This window comes from Lagopus muta, chromosome 10, assembly GCF_023343835.1.
Source record: "Lagopus muta isolate bLagMut1 chromosome 10, bLagMut1 primary, whole genome shotgun sequence".
In the NCBI taxonomy this organism is placed as follows: Eukaryota; Metazoa; Chordata; class Aves; order Galliformes; family Phasianidae; genus Lagopus; species Lagopus muta.
In genome coordinates this window covers 9,465,902-9,488,868 of record NC_064442.1, presented here as the reverse complement: position 1 = coordinate 9,488,868, position 22,967 = coordinate 9,465,902, and the positions used below count along the sequence as shown (strand labels likewise).

At 40.2% G+C, this 22,967-nt stretch overlaps 1 protein-coding gene across 2 annotated transcripts; it reads left to right on the top strand.

The window, feature by feature from the left end:
- Nucleotides 1-278: 278 nt before the first annotated feature.
- Nucleotides 279-13,542, top strand: GATM (glycine amidinotransferase). Of its 2 annotated transcripts, XM_048956783.1 has the most exons (9): nucleotides 279-413; nucleotides 721-930; nucleotides 6,268-6,463; nucleotides 7,181-7,371; nucleotides 8,601-8,738; nucleotides 9,106-9,270; nucleotides 10,271-10,334; nucleotides 10,456-10,572; nucleotides 12,504-13,542. In XM_048956783.1, the coding sequence occupies exons 1-9, from the start codon at nucleotides 345-347 to the stop codon at nucleotides 12,614-12,616; spliced, it is 1,263 nt and encodes a 420-aa protein (XP_048812740.1). In that variant the 5' UTR covers nucleotides 279-344; the 3' UTR covers nucleotides 12,617-13,542. The 2 variants fall into 2 exon arrangements, with proteins under 2 accessions (XP_048812740.1, XP_048812741.1); XM_048956784.1 differs by lacking the exons at nucleotides 279-413; nucleotides 721-930 and adding an exon at nucleotides 941-5,909.
- Nucleotides 13,543-22,967: the final 9,425 nt, after the last annotated feature.

Sequence of the window (22,967 nt, the reverse complement as noted above, 5' to 3'; positions counted from 1 at the left end):
ATCAGGAGATTGCAGGGTCTCCTAGGAGCCAACAATGGTGGGTCTCCACTTTAGGATGACTTTTCAGCATAGCATAATGTGCATTTGAGGAAGCCAGAATTTGCAGTTGTCCGGGACTTCGTGGAAATACGCCCTCAATAACTAAACAGCCATAAGGAGACCCTTGTACGGACAAGCAGCCCCGCTCTGCGCTGGGAATCGCCTCAGGCGGACAGCCCGCACCCGCGGGGCACAGCCCCAAAAGGGGGAAAATGGCCGCGCCCCTCAGCGCTGGGCGGGCGGGGCGTGGCCGGCCGCTATAAGGGCGCGGGCCGGGCGGCGCGGGGCTGCCGCCATCCGCAGAGATGTTGCGCGTGCGGTGTTTGCGCGGGGGGAGCCGGGGAGCCGAAGCGGCGCATTTCATCGGCTCGAGGGTTGGTGCTGGGAGGGAAAGTCGGGGCTGAGCGGGCGTGGGGCGGAGACCCCCGGTTCGGCGGCGCCGGGCTCGGTGACGCCATTCACCGCTGTCAGCGCTGTTTGCCTGAGTGCGCTTTAAAAGGCACGTTGTCCTTAAAGCATTGAGCACGCCGTGAATGAGAGCGCTTCTAATAAACTGTGTTGCTGCCGATGCTCCAAACGACGCTCGTCGCTTTAGGATTGCAGCGTGAGGCGCTCAGCGCGGACTGAGCTGTTGCATGCTGCCTTCTGTGAGGAAAACGTGATCTTTGTTTCTGTTTTAAGCTCGGAAGGGCCTTCACGGGATGGGTGCAGCGATCTCTGCAGAGCACCCAAGCGGCTGCGGCGTCCCAGAACCGCAGTGCTGCTGAGGACAAAGCCCACAGCCCCAAGGAGTGCCCCGTTTGCTCCTACAACGAGTGGGACCCCCTGGAAGAGGTCATTGTGGGAAGAGCTGAAAACGCCCGTGTTCCTCCTTTTTCTGTGGAGGTCAAGGTAAAAAGGGGTAAAAGCAACTTTTAGTGGGAAGTAATGCAGATTCAATACGTACAGCTCAAGTTTTGCACTGCGCAAGATGTGGTTTTTGCTTAGGAGAATTCCCCTCTCAAGGTGTGGTTTACATCCGTGGTATCTTGCAGCATCACCATGTTGGTGAGAGTGATGGTTCTTGTTCCCACTGCCAAGTCACAACTTGCAGCATTTGAGATAAACCTACATCAGCCCTGTCACCTCAGTAGCAAGCTGGGGCTTGGAACTATTTGGAGTTACTGCTTGAGGAGGGAAAGTGTCATTTTCTACAGAGAAAGACAGAGGTCTATAGCTGCAGGCAGGCAGGACTGTTCTCTTCAAATAGCTTTTGCTGGAACTCCCATGTTTCCTATAGAAGTGTATTCTTACCTTTTCTTCAGGTTCTTTTGTCATGTATGAAACTATAGCAACAATTAAATCCATGTTTCTTTGTTCTCTAAATGTTGCATTTCTGCCTTGCTTTGCTTCTTATGAACATTTAAGTAAAGCTTTACCCGGAACATTAGAATTTAAATGGTTTTAAACAAAGCAGAAGCTCTCATTCTCTAGCTTACAAGGAGTGATCGAATGCTGCGAATGCTGCGCTTGCTCCAGATTCTTACTGTGAACTTTACCTGGACTTTAAAGGTGCTGAATGTGTGGTTTTACTTGCATTCCTGGGCATAATCAGGATGTACAGTAGTGCACGGCTGTCCCGGTAAAATGGCACAATGCATCTGCTGCCTTAGTAAAATGTTAAGGATATCTTTACAGAATTGGCCAAAAAGCTCAGTGTAAAAAGGGAAGCAGGAACGCATTGACTCTAACGCTCAGCTCCATGCTCCCTGCCAGGACCCACACCTTTTTGGCAAAGAAGAGGTTATACTAAAAAGATATTTGAAGTCCTGGAAATGGTAATTTAGAGGAAGTGCTGGATGTACTAATGGAAAAGATTTCTTGTCCTCCAGCCCCTTTTACCTTAGTAAATTATCATTTAAAACTTGAGTGATGACACTGGGCAGAGGTGTCTGCAGGAGTATGAATGAATTACTGCAGCTTGGTGGTTCTGATTGCCAGTTAGAGGAGTACTCCTCTGACGTACGCTGGGATATTTGAGAAGATATCTTGGCCCCAGTGAGCTCAATGAAGATTTGCTACTGACTTCTTTATTGCTTCTATTTACACCTTGAAAGCTGAAGCTTGCTTACCAATCTCCAGAATCCTATTTCAGACAACGCAGAGAAATTCTAGCAGCCTCAGAAAAAGAAGCTAATGAGGGTTGGCTTTTTAAATGTAAAATGTATGTATGTACATTTATATACTTCTATATAAAATACCATAGTGATTGGACAGAAAGCATATGCAAAAAAACCAAACCCCTAGTGTCACTCTTTGTTATGTGGTAGCATCGCATTTGGGTGAAATTCTGTTCTCAAGTAGTGCTCAAGGGCTTTAATGTCAGAAAAAATACACTTTCAAGTGTCTGCCTTGCTGAAATGTCATAGTTAGCGGGGTTTCAATGAACTTCACTTTCTGTTATGTGCACTATAAAAAAGATAAATGAGGAATGCCAGAGTATACAATTAACTCTGAAATTTGAAGGCCTACTATGGGAGGTTAAAGAAAGCTTTACTTCTAGCTGTCCTTTATTTAAAATGTCTAATCTGAGGAATACGTTGTCCACAACAGGTGTTAGTGATAGAGTGTGCTTGCAGAAATGTGTTTTCTCCTAATTTTCTCTGTTTTCTATTCTTAATTGTGCTGTAAAAGCTGACGTAGTAATTCCACCTTGGGGGCATAGTTGAGTAATCCTACTTTGCCAGTAGTGAAAGATATGAATAGATTCAGATGTTCAAATCTTGGCCACCCCCCTGAATGGTAAGGGAGGTCTATGCATGTTGCTACAGTGTAACACAACAGCCAGGAACAGCAGGTAAATAAGAATCTCTTTCTCTACAACTTTCCTGTAAGTGGCAGTTCCTAGGGTTTACACACATCACATGCCTTCTGCCAAGTATGCGAATGAGGTTTTAAAAAGTAACATTAAAAACAGGCAGTTTAAAAAAGAAGAACTAAGGTATTGTACCTGAAATACTTCAAAAAGCACATCTCAAATTATAAAACGCTTTTGATAAATATTTTCTTTGGGGGTACTTCTAAGTTGTGGGTTAAAATTGTATACATGTTTGCAAAATATAAGGGAGCATGGCTGCGTTCAGCTCACCTGTGTACATTGAAAGTACGAGAAGTCTTTTTGCTGTGATGTAGAAATGAAATGCTTGGCATAAAGAAGAGGAATGAATGAATTTCACAGTTAATTTGTCGTTCTTTTGGAAGCTTGAAATGGAGTATGTAGGTTATGTAGAGGTAAGTACTCTATTGGAAAGCCATGGGAAATCTTAACCAGAAAGCTAACCATTACATTAATTAGGAAGATGCCCTTGTTTGAATTAGCACATTCATCTGAAGTCTTGTCATTCACTTGTGTTCTTCTGAAGCAGTTGATATTAAGTCAAATAGTTGAGCTTTATGACATTGTCCTTTGCAATATTTTTTCAGTTTTGTGAATAATGCATTTTTGATGAAGAGCTTTCTCTCATGTAAGAGTTGGGTCATAATATCTTGAGTGAAAGTTTACCTTAAGGTAGGTCTAGATATCCTTGGTAATATTGTTTTCCCACTATAAATGTTTAAAATATATATCAACGATAGGAAGTGATTCTGCTGTTTGTTAAATATCACCCTTTTCTCACAGCACTCTTAAATTTCTTTCTGAAAATAAATTTGTGGTGTTATTGTTCTTTTCCCCTCAAAGGCTACTGCAGTTTCTTTGATACTTTCAGGCTGTAGCTCATAATGTGCACTGAGGAGGTTATTTAAGGCTCTTTCCTGTATGCAGTATTTTTTGAGCAGACTGAAATAAGTTGCAAGTATGTGATCCAAGGGGCCTGAAGTCTTAACCCTGAGTTAATACAAAAGAGACATCTCAGTTGTGTAGCTTTTTTCCTCAGCTATTAAGAAAGTATAGGATAAGAGGGGTGTTTTTGCTGTGTTATTTCATCTTAAAATCTTAATTTTAAGATTACACCATTGGATTAGTGTTCCTCAGGTGTCATTTTACAGGTTTGAAAAAGAGGAGCAGTAGTAAAGGAGAGCTGTACCTCTAAGGAATTAAGGAGATTGAAATATATCATGGGTGGTTCTGAAAACAGCTAGCTTTACTCCTCAGGACAAACTTATCTCCTTAGCAGAATGGGATTCCATAGGAGTGCTAGGCCGTTCATGTGATCTGCATGTGGTGTCTGCACAGCTGGCAGCCCTGAGGTGATCAAATTACCCGAGACCTCTGTGGGGGTTGGGAGGGAAGGAATAAAATCCCCCAAGAAGGATGAGAAGTTCCAGTGGTGGAGGAGCAGGATGGCCATACTGAGGCTTTTGCCTCACGCAAGTGAGGCAAACTTCTTTACGTACAAATGTTAAGAATATCTACAAGACTGACCTTTTTTTTTCTTTCTTACCTCTGTAGTTTAAGGGCAATTTCCCAGAAATAGTAGAGAGTACTGTGCATAGCTTGGATTGTTAGAAATACCTTCAGATGAATTGCCATATCAGCAATACTCAGGGTTGGGGGTTCATCACTGCCTTGTCTCTGCCCAGAATGCTGCTTTTGGGAAGGTGGTTGGGACTGCAGTGACAGGAGAGGCCTTGTGTTACAGAGGGCAGGTTCTCCTGTGTCCCATTGCTGTCCCTCACCCTGGCTGACTGAACAGAACTGGTAGAGGGAAGTCCTGACTCTTGTATTTACTACTTCTGATCCCTTCTGTTGTCATTCCGAAAGGGCTCTGTTCGCACTTGCTCCTGTGTCTGAGTGTTAGCAGAGACCTGTCTGAGCTGCTGCTTTCGCAGCTCATAAATCCAAATGAAGTGCTTCCAAAGATAGGCTGCTGAAACAGCTTAATGTTTTAAAATTTGTTATAAAAACCTCTGTTTTCTCCTTAACCCTGAATACAGGGGCATACTTTTGAATTAGTTTTTAGATAGAGAAAACAATCAGAGGATTTAAAGAGCAGAGGATTGCCTGTAAGTGTTGTACTTGGATTAATCCACTCAATAGATGAATGTGTCACTTGCATTCTGTAGACTGCTGCTTTACCTGAAACATGGCTGCTTCTGGCCTACAAGGCACGTTGTCCCTTGCTGCTTTAGAATTCTGGTGCCGCTGCTATGACAGTAGGCAGGGTGAGGTTGTAAGAAGGTGACTGCAGGCATGTGCACTTGTGCTAGCTTTGTTAGATGTCATGTCTGAAGGCTTTCCTTTCTGTGGTGTTTGTACAGGTCTGGTGTAATGAGGCCCAAATCTTTCATGGCCACATGGCAGCTCTACCTGGTAAATTGTAACTGAAGTGTAAATAGAAGATGTTTATGCAGTCTGTTGTGATTTTCATCTGCAATTTGCTAATATTGAGACTTTCTGTAGGGCTGTGACTGGAGAGGGAAGAAGACTGGTAAAGAAGCAATTTACTATGTTATTTGTGATAGTATTTCCATCAGTAGAAACAAGGAACATGAGCTACTGATCCATCCATAAACAAAAATATGAGGAAATATAATACCCTGAAAATCCCATCTCAAAGCCAAAGCACTACGTTTGCAAATGGGAATGAAATATATACTTCTCTCCTTTCCAGAACTGACTTATCTTTTTTTTTTCTTTTTTTCTGCTGTTCATCAAAAGACACTTCATTTGGGCATCATGCCACATGTACTGTCTGTCAGCAGTGCTAAAACTGTCTGCTAGTCGAGTGAGTCTTCTCAGCATGTACAGCTGTAACTTAACTCTGTTACACTGTGTGGAAGTATTTGTGAAGACATCAGCCATTCACAACTAGCCTAACACCTGCACTTATACATATCTAGTAACTGGATACATGCACATCATAAAGAATCTGAGCAAAACCTTGCCAGTGGTAAGTATTAATAGCAGAAGTAAGCACAAAAATACGGTAGTGTACTACTAGGACAGGAATTCTCAAGAAGGAATAATAGGCAGCATTAACTGAAGTCTTGAGGCTTCTCCCTTCCTTTCCCTGCACCACCCCAGCCATATTCTAAAAGGATCAGCAGGACAGTAACAGCTCTCACCAACTCCTCAAATCATTGCTGGACTTGAACTTAAGATGCACTGGGATGTGATGGTGGTAACTTTATACAAAGCAATGTGGAATTGGTGAAACTCTAAATGTGAAGATTTGTATATTGTGTATCTGTTCCACTTTTACAAAAATAACTGCTGCTTATTCTTTGTCACTTGTCCTTTTGCTTTAGGCCAATACATATGAAAAGTATTGGGGATTCTATCAGAAATTTGGAGGTGAAAGCTTCCCCAAAGACCATGTGAAAAAAGCTATTGCTGAAATTGAAGAGATGTGCAATATTTTGAAAAAAGAAGGTGTAATTGTCAAGAGGCCTGATCCAATTGACTGGTCTGTGAAGTATAAAACTCCTGATTTTGAATCTACGGGTAAATGTTATTCCTTTGTAGAAGGCATTACAGTCTGTTCAGCTCTTTTCTGAGGCACTTTGGATGCCATCTAGTCTTATTCCCTGTTCCAAGCAGGAGTATGAACCAGTGCTAGTTTGGGTCATTGTGCCTGGGTGTAGCCATGACTTAGAAAATCTTTATGGTTGGAATTATGACATCTGGATTGCTGACATGTCACAGTGCTGCACTACATAACTACAAAGCAGTTAATTGTTGTTTCTTTTTGTTTTGTTTGTTTGTTTACAACCTCTTTTGGGACTAGTTCTGCACTGCATCAAATTCCTATTCTGTGCTATCACTGTTAAAAAGGATGTAATATAAAGAAATGTGGTCCACTTGGATAACCAGCTACCTCATTTTATTGATCTGAATCATCCTTAGACACTTGTCTATTTAATTTCCATTAACCAGTTTGGGAAGTGGGGACTTGTAGATTGCAGATGACTCCCTGCTAGCTGTAAACTTGTTATGAGCAAAGCATTGTGAGGGTTTGAAGCAAGTCTTCTGATCATGTAGAAAAACTGAGGGATGTCAGTAAGGTCCTGTTTATGGTCTGGTTTTCTGACTTTTGTGAAGATGCTATTTGCAAGTCTTTCAGAGAGCAGTAATGGTAAAAATCAGTGTGAAAAGTAAATAGCCTGAAAGAAATGAGCAAAGCATATTTGTCTCATCAATGAGTGGAATTTTTCCTTTTAGGTATGTATGCTGCCATGCCAAGAGACATCCTGCTGGTGGTAGGAAATGAAATCATTGAAGCGCCTATGGCTTGGCGTGCTCGTTTCTTTGAGTACAGAGCATATAGGCGAATAATTAAAGATTACTTCAACAATGGTGCTAAATGGACAACTGCTCCCAAACCCACTATGGCAGATGAGCTCTATGATCAGGTATTATTCTCATTTTGCTTCAGAACTTCTGTCAGTTTCAACATCTGTTTCACAAAATTGGGAGGGGGGTGGGGGAAATAGGGAACTTATCCATGTATGCAGATATTTCATGGTCTTTCCATGTGAAACTGAGTTTATGCCTGCGTAATAAGAAGCAGGAAGCTGTGCCAGTTGAATTCAGGTCTGCTTTGAGTTGTTTTGATTGCTGACTGAAGCGCAGTATTGCTGGAAGGACATCACAAAGATGTCTTTAAAGAATTAAGATTCTTTGAGGATGTCCATATTTTCAGAGTGTATCAGGAAAGTCAGACTATTCACATTTTTCACCAAAAAGACCTCATAATTCTTGTTTTGCATGAAGTTTTGGAAGTTAAATGAAGAAATAGTGGAGGATTTAAACTGATTATTTATCTTCTAAATATTTAAGTGAGTTTTTACTGCTTTTTTTCCTCTGTAATGGTTTGCTTTGACTCAGGCAATTTTGGTAGTTTTCTATAGGCCCCCAAACACTTCAGGGTCTTGACAAAAACGCTACAATAAATAAAGTAAAATTGCTTGTGGAACGATTAAAACATTTTGGGTGCATTGACACTTCCCAGTGATGCAAAGTAGCCTTTGTTAAATGAGATTACTTTAGAAGAGTTGTTCAGTATTAGGAAACATCCAAGCAGTAAATTGCATGCTTACTTATCTAGTAGCTTTTTAAGTGCTATTTTCTACCTAATTTGTTTTTAATTCCATTGTATGATTCTAAAATATATTTAACTTTCTGGAGATCTACCTTCTAAGTTGAAGTACTGCTCCCCTCTAAGGCATGGAAAAAGTACAAAGTCCACCTCTGTTAGGAAATAGCTGCATACCAGTATCTCTGTCGCTGTGCAATGATTTGTTGGACTGATAGTTAAACTCAACTAGTAATGAATACTTTGAATCCAGAAGCCAGTGTACTGCAGAAACAGTGGCTCGAAGGAGCTATTAACTTCTTAGTATAACTGATCTATCATCACCTATTCTTGAATGTGCTTGAAACCTCTTATTTAAACTTCCATAATTTAGCTTTTTTTTTTTCTTCTCATTTAGAAGCAAGAAAACTAAACCAGCTTCAAGGAACGTGCTAGTTACTGATCTAAATGGACTCTCTTCATTTCAAAATACTCTCAAGTGTTAAAGAGATCAAAAGCTTTCTCCTACCAACATGAGCCTAAAGTTGTTCTCTTTTTTACAACCAGGATTATCCTATCCGCTCTGTTGAAGACAGACATAAACTGGCTGCTCAGGGAAAATTTGTAACTACTGAATTTGAGCCATGCTTTGATGCTGCTGATTTCATTAGAGCTGGAAGAGATATCTTTGTTCAAAGGAGTCAGGTAAACAAAGGTTTCTTCCAGCAGTTCTGTTACTGTCTATATTGTATACTGCATTTATATTTTTATATTCTTTAAATTCCCAAAATTTAAAATAGTATTTTTGACAAAATAAGTCATATAAAGTATTATAAAATTATTAAATTTTTTTGTTAATTATTTTTATTAAAATATTTTAATAAAATATTAAAATAGTAGTTTTGACAAAATAAGTTATTTATTCATAGAGTGCCTCTTAGCTGTTAGGAGTTAGCTAGAGGCACAAATTTATAATGTTTTGGTGTTAAATATTTGTTTAAATAAAACCTTCTAGAAGCCATGTTTGGATGCTGTTTGTGTTCTAGCTAGTGAAACTTAGGTCTGTTTTTAGGTTACAAATTACATGGGCATTGAATGGATGAGGAGACACCTTGCACCTGACTACCGAGTGCATGTAATATCCTTTAAGGATCCCAACCCTATGCACATTGATGCCACGTTTAATATCATTGGACCTGGTCTTGTGTTGTCCAACCCAGACCGTCCGTGCCATCAGGTAAGATTATAGCAAAAGAGGAAGTATCAGGTATTCAATATCTAAAACTTATTCAGATGGATTAGGGCTCTGCTGGACAATTGCCAACCCACAAGTTGTGTGCACTTGAATAACATTGAATTATTCAATTTAAAGAGCAATCATAAGTTCAGAAAAGTATCCCTCAGTTTTCTGCTGCTGCTCTTTGCTTTCCTATTGTGAGACTACATGATTTAAATGCGATGGAAGTGATCTATTTTATAACAGTGTAGGGTCGAAGCAAGTATACAGGATATACTACTACTGTAATGCTTTGATAACTTAAATATAGTAATTGTATCCAAGGAGATATCGAGGCGTTTCTGCTGTTCCAATGAGGAATTCCTTCCTTCCTCTCCCCCTCCCGCCCCTTTTTTTCTTGTTCCAATTCCTACTTGGGAAGCCTCTCCATCGTTAACCGAGTTGCTCACTGAGTTTTCGGAATCAGAGCTCCCTCTCGTGGTTACACATATACCCACCTACAACATACGTGGTTACATAAAGAGCTATTTATTCCAACACTTCAGGCAGTGAGGTTGAAAAGTCAATTCTGTTTTAGCCAAATAAGAAGAGGATAATTTTACTAATTTTTTTTAATTCTTAGACAAGCATATTATTCCATACAATGCCAGTATTTATTTTCTTTTGTTAAATAAGATGCATACTAAGTTTCTTAGGAAGCATGATGCAGAAGTAATTTCAAGTGATATTTTTGCTGATTCTGTCTCTATTATTGGCACTCTAACTCATATCAGTGATTCCTGTAGTCATGTGAGAAGTAACAACAAACACAATACTAATATAATACTCTTACAAGTATCATTTTAACTTGACAGGCTCTGAACTGCATATATCACCTTTGTCTGTAACATGACTTTGTATATCTAGATTGTATTAAGAAAAGCACTAGAAAATGAGAAGAAGCGGAGGACATAATGTGATATTTTAAGAGGCCTGTTTAGAATCTAAGTTTGTCTTTCAGATTGAGCTCTTCAAGAAATCAGGCTGGACAGTGATTCATCCACCAGTGCCACTCATCCCAGATGGTATATTCAGAGTTTCTTTATATTTTTTTTTAAGAATTCCAAGAGTATTCTCTTGGATTAAGAGTGTTTTTGTGGAACAAAAACTACAGTTACTGTAGAAGGTTCATTCTCTTGTGTTTAGATCACCCACTGTGGATGTCTTCCAAATGGCTTTCCATGAATGTCCTAATGCTGGATGAGAAACGTGTGATGGTCGATGCCAATGAGACTTCAATTCAGAAGATGTTTGAAAATTTGGGTATGTCTTAATTTCTTCTAATTATTCTAACATATGCTTAAAGTGAAATGATCTTGAGATCAGCTATGTGCATCAGGATGAATGGAGGCCTTACTTGTAGTAGTCAAAGCAGCCAGCACTGGAGAAAGTATTCAAACAATTGGATTAATGAATAAGAGTCATTTAGGGATTTATCTCCTGAATACTTAAGTTATACGAATGTGAGCTTCTTACACCTTGTGTCTCCTACAGCTTGCAGCAAAGGAAGGTATGAATACTAATTAGAAGTATGAGTAGAATGCTTTTGAATTAACTTTTTTAATATAAAACTGTCTGTTTGATTTGGAAGTCAAATTTTGTGCTGGAGAGATTGCTTGCACACGTTGCTGAGTGAAGCAGCCAAAATACTTCAGATTTCTCTTTTAGTTCCAAACTCTTTGTACTTCAAACTTCGGCTGTGTAAACCAGGTGCTTCTGCTCACTTAATGGAGACTCTCACTCCTGTGAGATGTAACCTCATTACAGGGAAAAATATGATATGCAGTGGCAAAAGAACTGTAATTGAATATAAAATCTGAGTCTTATCTTAGCTCCTTGAAAAGACAAACTTAATTTGTTGAAGTCATGCAGTTAATCCAATTGTTCCCATCACATTTGGAGGGAAAGATATAGGTAGCTCTACTTACAGCTCATAGACTGCCCTCCTTCTGAGCAACTGCTTCTGCTCAAGACCAGCTGACACTTGCTGCAGGTTAAGCTCACGGTGATGCAAGTGTTAATGGGTAAGAATGACAGATGGTTAGATATGAAAAATCAGGGAGAGTGAGCAATCATTATATTGGAGAGTAAGAGATGATAATTGTCAGTAGCAGAAGACTCCTTTAAAGGGAGAGAATGAACTAAAGGGGAAAGACAGATTGAACCTAGAAGGAAGGCTGGTGTGGTCATGGATGAGTGCACTTCATTGAAGCTTCCCTTGAATCTGAGAGAGCTCACAGGGGTGAACCATGCAATCTAATGCTTTTTTCTGCTCTAAAAAAAAAGCTCTACAGCATTAGTGAGTAACTCTTGATTTGCACTCTTAATTCTCTGTATGAGCAAGGAGCAGATGTATAAATGCTTTAATGCACTTAGAAAATGAGGCTATTAACACCAGTTGTCACCACATCCTTTACACTTGAACTTTACTCCACGTGAGCTCTATGTAAAATCCTGTAGGCAGCAAATTCATAGGACTGAGATCAGTCCGCTGGGAATTAAAATATTCCTAACCAAGATGGTGGATTCTGCTGAGCTGCTTTTGAGTTCGCAAAAATACCAAGAAGCAAAAAGACAAACTTCAAACCACAAAAGTCCTTCTGATCCAAGTCCACCTGTGAGGACTTTGTCTAAGCTGTGCCACAGCTGAAAAAAATCAGGTCTGAAAAGAAGAGGGAGGAAACTTACCTTAACTGAGGTTTTAACTGCAACGGCCTTTTTTTTCCTTCTCAGAGGAAGGAGGGACTTGGAGATCTGCACTTTGAATTCTACTTTTCTTGAAAGGCACTTGAAAGAGCACCTTCAGTGTCTGAACCATAAATGCTAACAGAAATGTATGTAAATGTGCCTGGTCACACATCATAGCAGCATTTCAGCAAATTCTTCATATACTGAGAAAGAGATTTCTTTTTTTCTTTTTATGACTGACATGTCATAACACAACAAATACCAGCTGTGCTCTGGGTACTGTATATTCCCAAGGGCATGGCTGGAATTAATGAATTGACTATGTTCCTAGCTTGTTCTCTGCCTAGAATTTGGGGAAAGAAATTCTTAACAAATGAGTAGGAAATACTTTCTGTACTTGCATCCAGCCATATGATCTGATAAAGCATTAATTAATGTCCCGATCAAAGCTTACCACATGAATTTGAGGTTTTCATTTAAAAGTATGCAATGTATGTTTCTTGCAGGCATTTCTACAATTAAAGTGAATATTCGCCATGCCAACTCTCTGGGAGGTGGTTTCCATTGCTGGACATGCGATATCCGCCGCCGTGGTACCCTGCAATCTTACTTTGACTAGTCACAAGGCAGCTAGGCAGCAATGGTTTAGCTTCAAAAATAAGCATAGGGAATGAGCTCATGCAACCTTGTTAACAAAATTGAAATTAATTTGTTCTAGTGCTTTATCAGTGGTGTCCTTACAGTGGTCTAGGGAGTGATTTGTTCTTAAGTGCTCTTCACTTTAAGCAGCATAATTGAAACAACTTCCATCAGCAATGCAGACTTTCAGGCTGGCTTTTTGAAAGACATCCTTTACCTGTGAAGCCTTTTCACATTGGCTTTGAATGTAAAGACTTGACAAGACAGCTAAAGGCCCTTGCTAGAGGAGCTTGGTCACTAACACTGGACATCTACCTCTGTCTACTGCTCTATGAAATAGGCAGCTTGAAATGTTAAGCTTGAATTAACATTTCTTATTCCTTTTTAATCAGTTTATTATTCTAATATGTTAGTGTTTAATGCAGTTAAAACAGGTGCATCTGTACAGATTTCTTATAGATCTGAGTAATTTCAAAATGCTTTTCTTGTTGGACCATACAGAGAATTTCTAGTATGATCTAACTTTAAAACATTATTTTTATTTACTTGTGATGTCCTTCTGCATTTTCTTCTAACACATTTGTCATGCATCTGAACACATTTTTATATTACCTTTTGTATTGCTGAAATAGGTTCTTTTATTTAACTTTTTAAAGTATATAAATGATAGCTAGTAGTCTTCATCTACGGGTTTTACTGTGAATTGTTTACATAACTTAAAAACAAACAAACAAAAAAAACTCACAAAAAACTGAAAGTAAAAAGAAAACAGACAAAAAAACACAACATGTCTCCCAGCTCAAACCTCCAACACTCTAACAACCTCCCTCAACAGTAGCAGGTACAGAAATTTGAGTCTTGATTACTGAATATGTACTTTTTATGCTAATAAACGTTTTTGCCTTCTCTGTGTTTCCCTTTTTCTTCTGGAAAGGAGTAAGCATAAAACATCTGGAGGGCTAGGTGCTTGCAAAATGCCACATACAGATGGAAATATGAAATACACATGGATTTTTCTGTGAAACATGTAACATCTTGTGCATATTTCTAACGTGGGATATCCTTGTCCTGTATTACCATGCAGTGTTGCTGCTTGTATTTTGCACAGAAGTAGACTGGTGGGGGAGTTAGCTTCATACTTCATAGATGTTTTTTATCGCAGGGTGGAGGAATCTACTAGTTCTTACAATGCAGTCCAACTTAGCAAAACCAGGTGTCATGTAAGGTATCACCAAATTATGAGGAGACATAGTCACATTATACCTGGAGTTGGATAGAAACAGATTTGTTTCATGTTGATAATCTAGAACACTTTAAGATGTGTCAGACTAGAAGAACTGATAAGATGGCTCCAACCATTTCACTGACTAAAGATTGCTTCTCCTTTTTACTTTTAAAATCAAGGCTCTTTACACAATGGAAGCTCATCTTTGTGTTTATGTAACTCAGTTTTGCTTTCCACTGATGACAGAGGAGCTGGATGTTTTGCCAGAACAGCAGGGTAGAAGAGCACACATGGAAGGGCATTTTTTGCCATTTTTCTACATGTTATAAGTGCAGAAGTGGATGTCTGCACGTGTGTGCTTAGCATAAAGTGTCACAAGGTACAGCTGCTAGTATTAAAGCTCCTCCTTCCCTGAGCTCAGGCTGCTCATTTAGCCAATCCATTTCCACATTCAGAAAAAGGGAGCCGCACGTGGGCACTCTGTGGAGGGTAGCGAATGTTAAACACTACATACCTGGAAATTTCTTTGGTCTTCCAAAGTGCTGAAAGCCATTTTGGCAACCCTGTAGGAGCCTGTGCAAGTTTCCTGTAGCACAAGACCAGAAAGAATAGAGTTTCTCTCGCTCTTGCAACTGTAGTATTTTCCCACTGGGTACAGTATGTATGCAAACTTATTCACAAGTATGCTTACAGCTATCCGTGGGGTTGATATGCAATTCTGTATAACCAAATGTAAAATTACCATTTCTCACAGTTACTGCTGTCTTGCTAGTGCCATTTAGAGATATCCTTGTGCAGGTATAGGAGAGACTCTATGAAGTGGACATTGACAAAAAATGAAAGATCGAATGTGCATTTTAAAGTTCTAGTAGGCTTTCTTTATAGATGATCTTGAAGAATGATGATAAGAGCCAGTATTTTCCCCAGTAATCCATTCAAGAGGAAGTGGAAATGGCACAGTGAAACCTTAAGAGAAATGATGAAGAGAAACAACATATACTTGCTTTCCAGTGTCCAAGGTATTGCTTGGCAGAAAGTCACCTTCAGCTTTCACAATAGACTGTGCTGTCAAAAAGAAGCAGCAGAAACAGAGCTGACTAGCAGCCAGAAAGAAATGTGATAAACATTTGCCTCACCTACAGAGAGAGATTTCCTACCCTACAGAGGGTAGATCAGCCTGGTTCAGCTCAGCTGCATGGACTTTCAAACCACTCCCTAGGCAGGGGCTCTGGGTTTGCTTCTGAAACCCAGCTGCTATGGGCTCATTGATTATAAGAAGCCATGTGTATCTGTGTAAATGCCTGCAATAAAGGTTGTTTTTTTTTTTTTTTTTTTTTTTTTAATTTAAGATATGGTATAATTCCTGAAGTATCATTGCCAAACCAGAGAGGTTGTGGAAATATGTTCCTGCCATACATCGATAGTTTGTGGCTGGGAATGCTAAGTGCTGATATGACAGTTTTCAGTAGTGCTTTATTTTGCCCTTCTTAGTGGGCAGAAGGGAAAGAATGGTTCTCTCCAGTCATCTTCAGTCTGTCTGTGCCAGCAGAATACATTTGTTTCTCATTTTTGATTCCTTCTGGTTGTTTCTGCTGTTTACTTTAAAATATCATATTTTGGTTCTATTATCTGGTACCTATCTGATAAATAGCACAAACCGTAATGCTTGGACAGCACTGCAATGGCTGTGTTGGTACCTAAGAGGTGCAGGCTGATATCTATGTGACTACATATGATTATTTTTTTTCTCGTAATAAGAAATTAGATCTGCTAGGGAAAATAAATTCTTCCCTAATTTTATGTGGTGCTGGTGGAAATTAGATTGCTAGATCTACAAATGCTTCTGCTAGTCAAATGTCTTGCCAGAACTCAATTCCCTGTTCCAGCCTCCCAGAGTGGCAGGGACTCTTCTTCATGCTACAGTGAGAACCCGTGTGTTTAGCTCTGCTGAAACTTTCAGGATGCCCCTCAGACTCAGGCATTTATCACTTCCCAAGTGCGTCTGCTGCTGTTTTCCTTCTGCTGAAGTATTCTCAAAGCTTTATTGAGTAGGCAGGAAATAGCTTTATGATAATGAATGGTGTCCCGAGTTAGTGCCTCATTCATTAGTTACAGCAAATGGTCACAATTCATGTCTTAATGAAGCCAGATGTATGAATGGTTTCCAAATGCCCAAATGTCTCCAAATGGTTTCTTAGTAGAATGGTATTTTCATAAGCTTGGTAGTATGACAGATAAGGGATCTTTACAACAAATATTCTAGCAAATCCAGTGTATGCACTGTAACACTTCATACCATCTCTCTGCTCACTTCATGTCTTGCAGGACATGCAGAAGTGGAAATGTTGCTTGACTGAGACCAGATAACATGAAAGTGATTATAGCTGTCAGGGATAATCAGGAGGAAGAACTGACAGAGACAGAAGTCAGCTACCCTGATCTATCTGTCATCTACATGGATGATAATTTAGGGATCTCATTATTTTGTTTCTGTGAGTTCCCATATAGAAGAAGACATAGAGATACTTTTTGTGTTCCTGCACAGTAGATCTAATTTACTTTGTTTTCTGATGTGTAATATACCTGTCCTATTGCCTTAGAGAAGAGTCATTTTGAAGTAGGATTTTTTATTTAAAATTCCATGGCATGCCTACATGGAGTTTCGGATCTCAGCTTGAGGTACCATTATGCGGCTGTTGGCAGCTCTGCAGCTGCTCTGTGATTTTGGGACAGCAATAAGTGGTTTTAAAGTCATACCTAGCCTTCCTCATCTAAAGAACGCCTCCCACCAACTCTTCTTTACGTACAAAATTCTGCCTCAGTCTCTTCCATTTATGCCCATCACCATGACAGATTAATTTTTAGCCGGTCTATAGACCTGGACTTATGCACCTATTTTGCTATGACTGACAGTAGTTACTTCTCGAGTTGCATCTCAACAATATTTGAAACTTGTGGGAGTATTCTCATTCCTCTTTCACTGCACAATCACAAAATAATCTCTGTCTATGCACTGCTCTTTATTCCCATTGTTTGGGAGGTGTCATACGGTGCTATAATGGCTTTTAACACAGCACAAATAAGATATCTTAAGTAATTTCAGCTTAAACGTCTGTTAGTACCGATGGATTTGTCTCCTTAGTCACTTATGTCTCATTTTGTCCACAAGATGGTGCTGATATTCTGCCCTTATGGTGACAAGATGGTGCTGATATTCTGCCCTTATGGTGAGCTCTGTGTCAATGGAAACATTCACTGAGGCATGTAACCTAAAAAGAGCTCACCATTAGATAACCTTTGGCATTGCCTGTGAGAGAACCTAAAGGCCTGGCAAGCTTTTGCAAAGTAAGTTTTATTCCAATGGATTAAGGCAGATGCAGGAAAGGGAATGCCTCATTAAGCCCCCTTTCCAAAATCACAATCCTGCAAGAAGCTTGAAAAACTGTTTGGCAGTTTGCACAGAATAACAGGGATTAATTCCCACTTGTAGATCCATGCAGGCCTCCACTGCTCAGCCCATGTGATGTGATGAGTGCAGTGCTGCCAGCCCCGTATGCTACCCTCTGACCTGCATGGAAACCTCAGGGACCATCCCTAAGTCACATCCTGACACAGAGCACCACGTTTGATTTAGGTATTGCTGTTGTCAGAGACAACAGCTGTAGAGGGTGCTGCTGTGATGCCCATAACTTTTCTCCAGCCTACCCTAAGGGATATTGCAGAATAGTTTTTGTTTATTCTTCTTGTTCCTGTCGACATTTTGCTCAAAGTAAGTGAAAATACCTACAAGTAAAACACTTTTTGAGGTATCCTTTGTTTGGCCATACACAAAGTACTATTGGTCAACATCAGAAATAACATCTCTATATATGTGACAGTGATTGATTGCTAGGATGCAGTCAGCTATCTTCTTAGGAGTCAGCTGAATTGTTCAGCTTTGCACAGTGCATCAGAAATTACATTTAAGTGCAAACGAAGATTGAATTCTGCCTTCTGACAACTCCCTAGCAAGGGCTGAGAGCTACAGAAAGGTATCAGCGTAACTGCTGATTTTAAAAACGTGGCTCAAAAGCCATAAATTGATAGGACCATGATCTATTCTTCCTGAGCTCCTTCCGGTTCAGATATGCCTCTCGGTCTAAAGGAAATTAAGACCAAATGTTGGTATCCTACTCAGCAGTGGCACAGGTGAGATTTCTGTGGGCAACATGGTGTATTTCAGCAGTTCCTGTTCTCTCAGATCACTATTCAGAATATTCCTTTCTGTTAACCAAAATATACTGCTCACTATTAGAAATAAAGAATGTTTTTAGAAGAACCAGGAGTTAAGCTATTGACGTGAACCTTAACAAATTCCAAGTCCTTAGGACAAAACACAATTCAGGTTTTTACAGAAATTGGTTTGGGAGTTGCATATTGTTGGTTCTGCTGATTTGAAATCTCACTTTAGGAGTACATCAGCAATCCCCTTTTGAACACCAAATTTAAATTAAAATGCAATCTATCTTCTTTATTCTTCTTTCTATGTTACTTCTGAGTCAGCAAAGCACTGACATAACTGTTAGGTGACTTGCTTTGCCCTGGCTAGCTGTAATACTGAACTGTGTTCAAGGAAGCCAGAGTTCATTGACCCAGACTCTGTAACACAGTTCATGTAAAAATTATACTAGACCTGTTAGTTTTTCTCCAGTTGACTAGTAAGCACTTTGGTTGTCATTAAGTGTGTCACATCCTTGTAGAATGGGGAGATACAGCATTTTCCTTATCTCACATTAAAGGTACCACTACTTGATAACTTACGATGTCAGTATTTATCTAATACTTCATACACAGATGTATGGTGTTTACCACAGAGTTTTCCTGTCATAGGGAGCAAATGATCATTGCATTTCTCAATACAGCAGTGGTAACTGTGACTTGTTCTGGGCATGTGGGCTTCCTAAAGCTCAGGAATTTTGAAGTCTGAGGATTTATACACATTCCCTCCTTTCTGGTCAAGAAGGAGTGAACCAGATTTCTTTGGCCTTGTGGTGGGCTAGAATGGCTGGCATTGGGAGTTGATATCTCAAGTTGCAAGGTGTCTGTGGTGCTGTAGGGAATTTTTGAAAACAGGAGTGAAAAGGGGATTTCAATGTACTGTTGTGGCTTTGTTTTGAAGGAATAGATCTCTCCAACTTTTTCTCTGTAATCTTGCTTACAAAGTGCCATTCCTTGGGAAAGCTCAAGGGCTGTCAGAAGGCTGGTGAATATAATATAAAAAAAAAAACAAAAATCCTGAATTGCAAAGACTGCGCTTCTTGACCACGGTGAAAGAGGAAATCAGGTGAGACATAAATAATTGGTCTTCCATGTACATGGCATGTACTTCAGCATACTGCTGTTCTCTTTTCTATATATCCAGCAACATGTGGTAAGCTGGAGACTAGCTAAGAAGAGGCAGGGTTGAGGACTGCAGTGGCTGCCTTTATCAATTGTTAGGCAATGACTTCACAGTTGTAGTTCGTTTTTCTCATTATGGTGCCTGGAGATGGGCTGTACTGCACCACAGCTGTCAGCAAGCACCAGCATACTCAGGTCTTACCTCTGCTTCTGCTGAAATATGAGCACAATACGATACAAAATGAGATTTCTTTCCTAAACAAGAGGAGATTTATACAGCCAAACTCTCAAGATAGGTCTAGTAAATATCAAAACCTAAAGCTTTTGCAACGATCTTCAAGATACAGTCATTGCTGTGATAACTCAGCCTCTGATTTCAGCTCACAAACCTATTTAATCAGGAACAAGCAGGTTTATTTCAATAAATTAAGAATCCATGTTTTCTCACAGCGTCCCTGATCCCTGTCTTTCAGCTTGCCTAAGGAAGGAAAAAGCATTAAACCTTTGTTTAATGTTGGCTGATAGCACTGAAGTTACAGTAGGATGTCAATTAATCTATTCTGACACGTTTCTGACAGCAGCTTGTTACTCACAGGCAGGGCAGCTTCTGCAATGGGCTGCTTTATCAGGGTTTGGGTCAGAGGCTGCAAGACCTGTGGTCTGAGTTTTATGCTCACGCCTACTGTGAGTTCAGCCAAGCACTTGGTGAGATCTGAACAGTGCTGGGTTGTCAGTAAGAGCCCAGCATTGCCAGGTTTGGGGCAGCTTGGTGTCACGCATACCCCTTTGTAGCACTGGCAGCTTCCTTTTAGTTTCCCACATTAGCTTTCCTGATGGCTTGAGCTCAGCTGGGAACTTCTCATTCAGCAGGGCATTTACAGGATCCCTTCCCTCTGCCAGACCACCCATTTTCACAAACTCAACATCTCTCTACAGAGTTTGGCTCTATTCCCAAGAAACTCAGGCAGAGCCCACAAGTAATACAGTGCAATTTCCTTAGGAAACTAAATGAGAAATAGTTTATAGCTTTTGCTGCTGATCCAAAAGAAATATGTTTCAGACATGTTCATGAGGATTTCTCCTTGCTTCTGCATTAGAAATGCAAAGAGTTGTTTTGTCTCTATGGCCCATTCCATTTAACAACTCTTCTCCTGCAGAGGTAAATGTTATTCCTACCTGTTTTCTGAGGCAGAGAGAAAAACTGCATCATACTGTGGGCTCTCCTGAAATAAAAAAGGAAACAGATACCCAGATGCAATTACAGCTCTCACTTCCTGATCTCCACTTCTGTACTTGCTGTACTTCAAAGCCATCTTTAGGCCCATCTGCATTTTTCCTTTTTCCTCTTCTTCACTTTCCTGGTTGAACTTCACAGTCAGGACCTCACAACTACAAATGGTCTGAAAAGTCTATTTTCCTCCAGCCTCAAGTCACCTTTTGACGCAGGGAAGAGAGATTGCTATTGCTTTACAGGAGAAAACCACTGAGCTACACAGACAAATGTGTCTGGCTTGTCATTGCCTAAGAGGTTAGTGACTAATCCATGGGGAGAGTCCTGATGTCCTAAATTAGTCTGGAGAAAACCAAGCTGTGGGCTCTCCTTCCTGTGATCTGACACAGCTTGGAACAGATGTCTGGTTTACACTGAAGGTTCAAGCTGAAAACCTTGTCGAGTTTGTTTCTCCACAGCAACCATAGGAAAGTTTATTGTATGTTATGCTGTGCATGGGGAAAGTGTTTCCTTTAATTGCTCTGTTTTAAATTAGGAAATGGCAAATTCAAAACCAGAAAAACTCTGACAATGACTGCCACAGGATATCATCAAAGCAGGAGGCGTAGCATGGACACCTACGTGGATAATTAGATACAGATCTTTTGCTTGTTAGTTAATGTAAGCAAGTTTTGGAAGCCTAGCTTGCCCCTACTCTGTGACGTAGCTAATATGTCATGGAATGGGTGACCTGTAATGAGAAGACAGGAAAAAAAATATAAAACAAAACCAAAATATAAAGAAATTTTATATTTCACCTGGGTTCCTCGCCTCCTCTCTTAAAATTCAGCAGGCAATTAGTGATCAGAGATTTTTGCCCAAGAGACTCAAAGGAATGGCAGAAAACAGAGAGTCCTTGAAACTGCTGTCATAAAGAGCCCTTGTGAATAATTGGGCAAAGACTGGCATAACTCCAACCTGTGTGCAGCAGAATCTTCCAGCTGGGCAGGGAGTAATTTGGCCAATCCGCTGCTAGTGGGGATAGTGAGTTCATGTGACCCTTGAATTATTTCTAAATAGGCAAAACTTGTTGTCAGAGGCTCAATTACACTGCAGTGGAGTGAACATGCACCCAGCTCCTTGAGGAACACAGACGTGTTGAACACTGGGAGAAGGCTGGGATGATGTTACACATTTGTCACCCATGGGGGATGTCGGCTTTGCTTTCCTTGGACTTGTGTGGGCAAATGGTGGGATAAGGAGTGAATATCCCCAGTGCACAGCCTGCTGTTCTTGTGAGATAGGAGTGTGAGTATTGCTAGTCTCACAGCACAGGTGGGGAATCTGGGGCACACACCAGGCTACTGGCTTCTAAATTCACACTCTGTCCTTTGCTGTCCTGCCTCGCTGCATAGAGACATCTGTGTCCTTGCACTTCTGGCCTATTTTGTTTGTCATATTTGACTTCATTTCTCTGAAATAGATGTGTAATCAATAATGCATACACCTGGCTTGCAGCTAGACATGCACTACAGTGTTTCTATTCATGCCCTAACCTAGATAGATGCTTTTAGTCAGTTACCATTTTGTAAAATGTAACCTAGTCTCCTTAAAGACCAATTTTAATTAAACTGCTGAGAAATCTCTCATGAAATCAAATTTAATGATTTGATTAATGAAAAGATGAGTGCATGAATCTAGGATGTGGTCTTGAGTAAATCACTTCTGTACTTTGCGCTTTGATGGCAAACAGGTCCAAAAATCTGATTCCAGTACCTCTAATTTTTAATTATACTGCCAATATGATCAATTGATTAAAAGATTTTCTGCTTTGACAAAACTGAAGTTAATCTTTCTCTGTAGTTACCATTAAAAAAATAAATAGATGGATTTCTACCATATAACCATAAAAAATTGCTCAGCAAGGAAGAAAGTCATGCATTGGACAGAAGCAAAGTGACCTTCCTTGTCCAGAGTAGCCAGTGCCCTGGACTCCTCTGTTTAGGGGATTAAAACTGGGAAAGCCTTTCCTGAGGTAGTCAAGCAGCTGCACTGAGCGTGAAGCCCCATGAGTCTTGAAATAGATGCCAGAGATCAGAATCAGTTTTGAAATTGTAAGGCACCAGATATCTGCAACTGCACTGCCTGATGCACAGTGCAAACCGAACAAAGAGAATTAATCTTTTGTTACCTGCTTTTATTTATACTTATTGTAGCCCCTCTCTAAGACGTGCACAAAGTATTAGAAGAGGAACGTCTTTGTAATTTGAGTGTGCTCCTTTAGGTACATGATGCCTGAGAAAAACGATCCATTTGCCTGAGGAATCTTCCTTAGCTGGGAAAAACTTACCTCAGACTTATCGAATAGCCTGATTTTTATGGGCTCTGGCAGGGAACTAGAGACTGTTCTGTAGATTTGTCCCTCTTCTATGCAAACTTTTGAGAAGGAAGTTGTTTTAAGCTGAGTGTGTGGCAGACACCTGTGTAGGAGCTCATGTTCTCCCTCCTGCACATGGT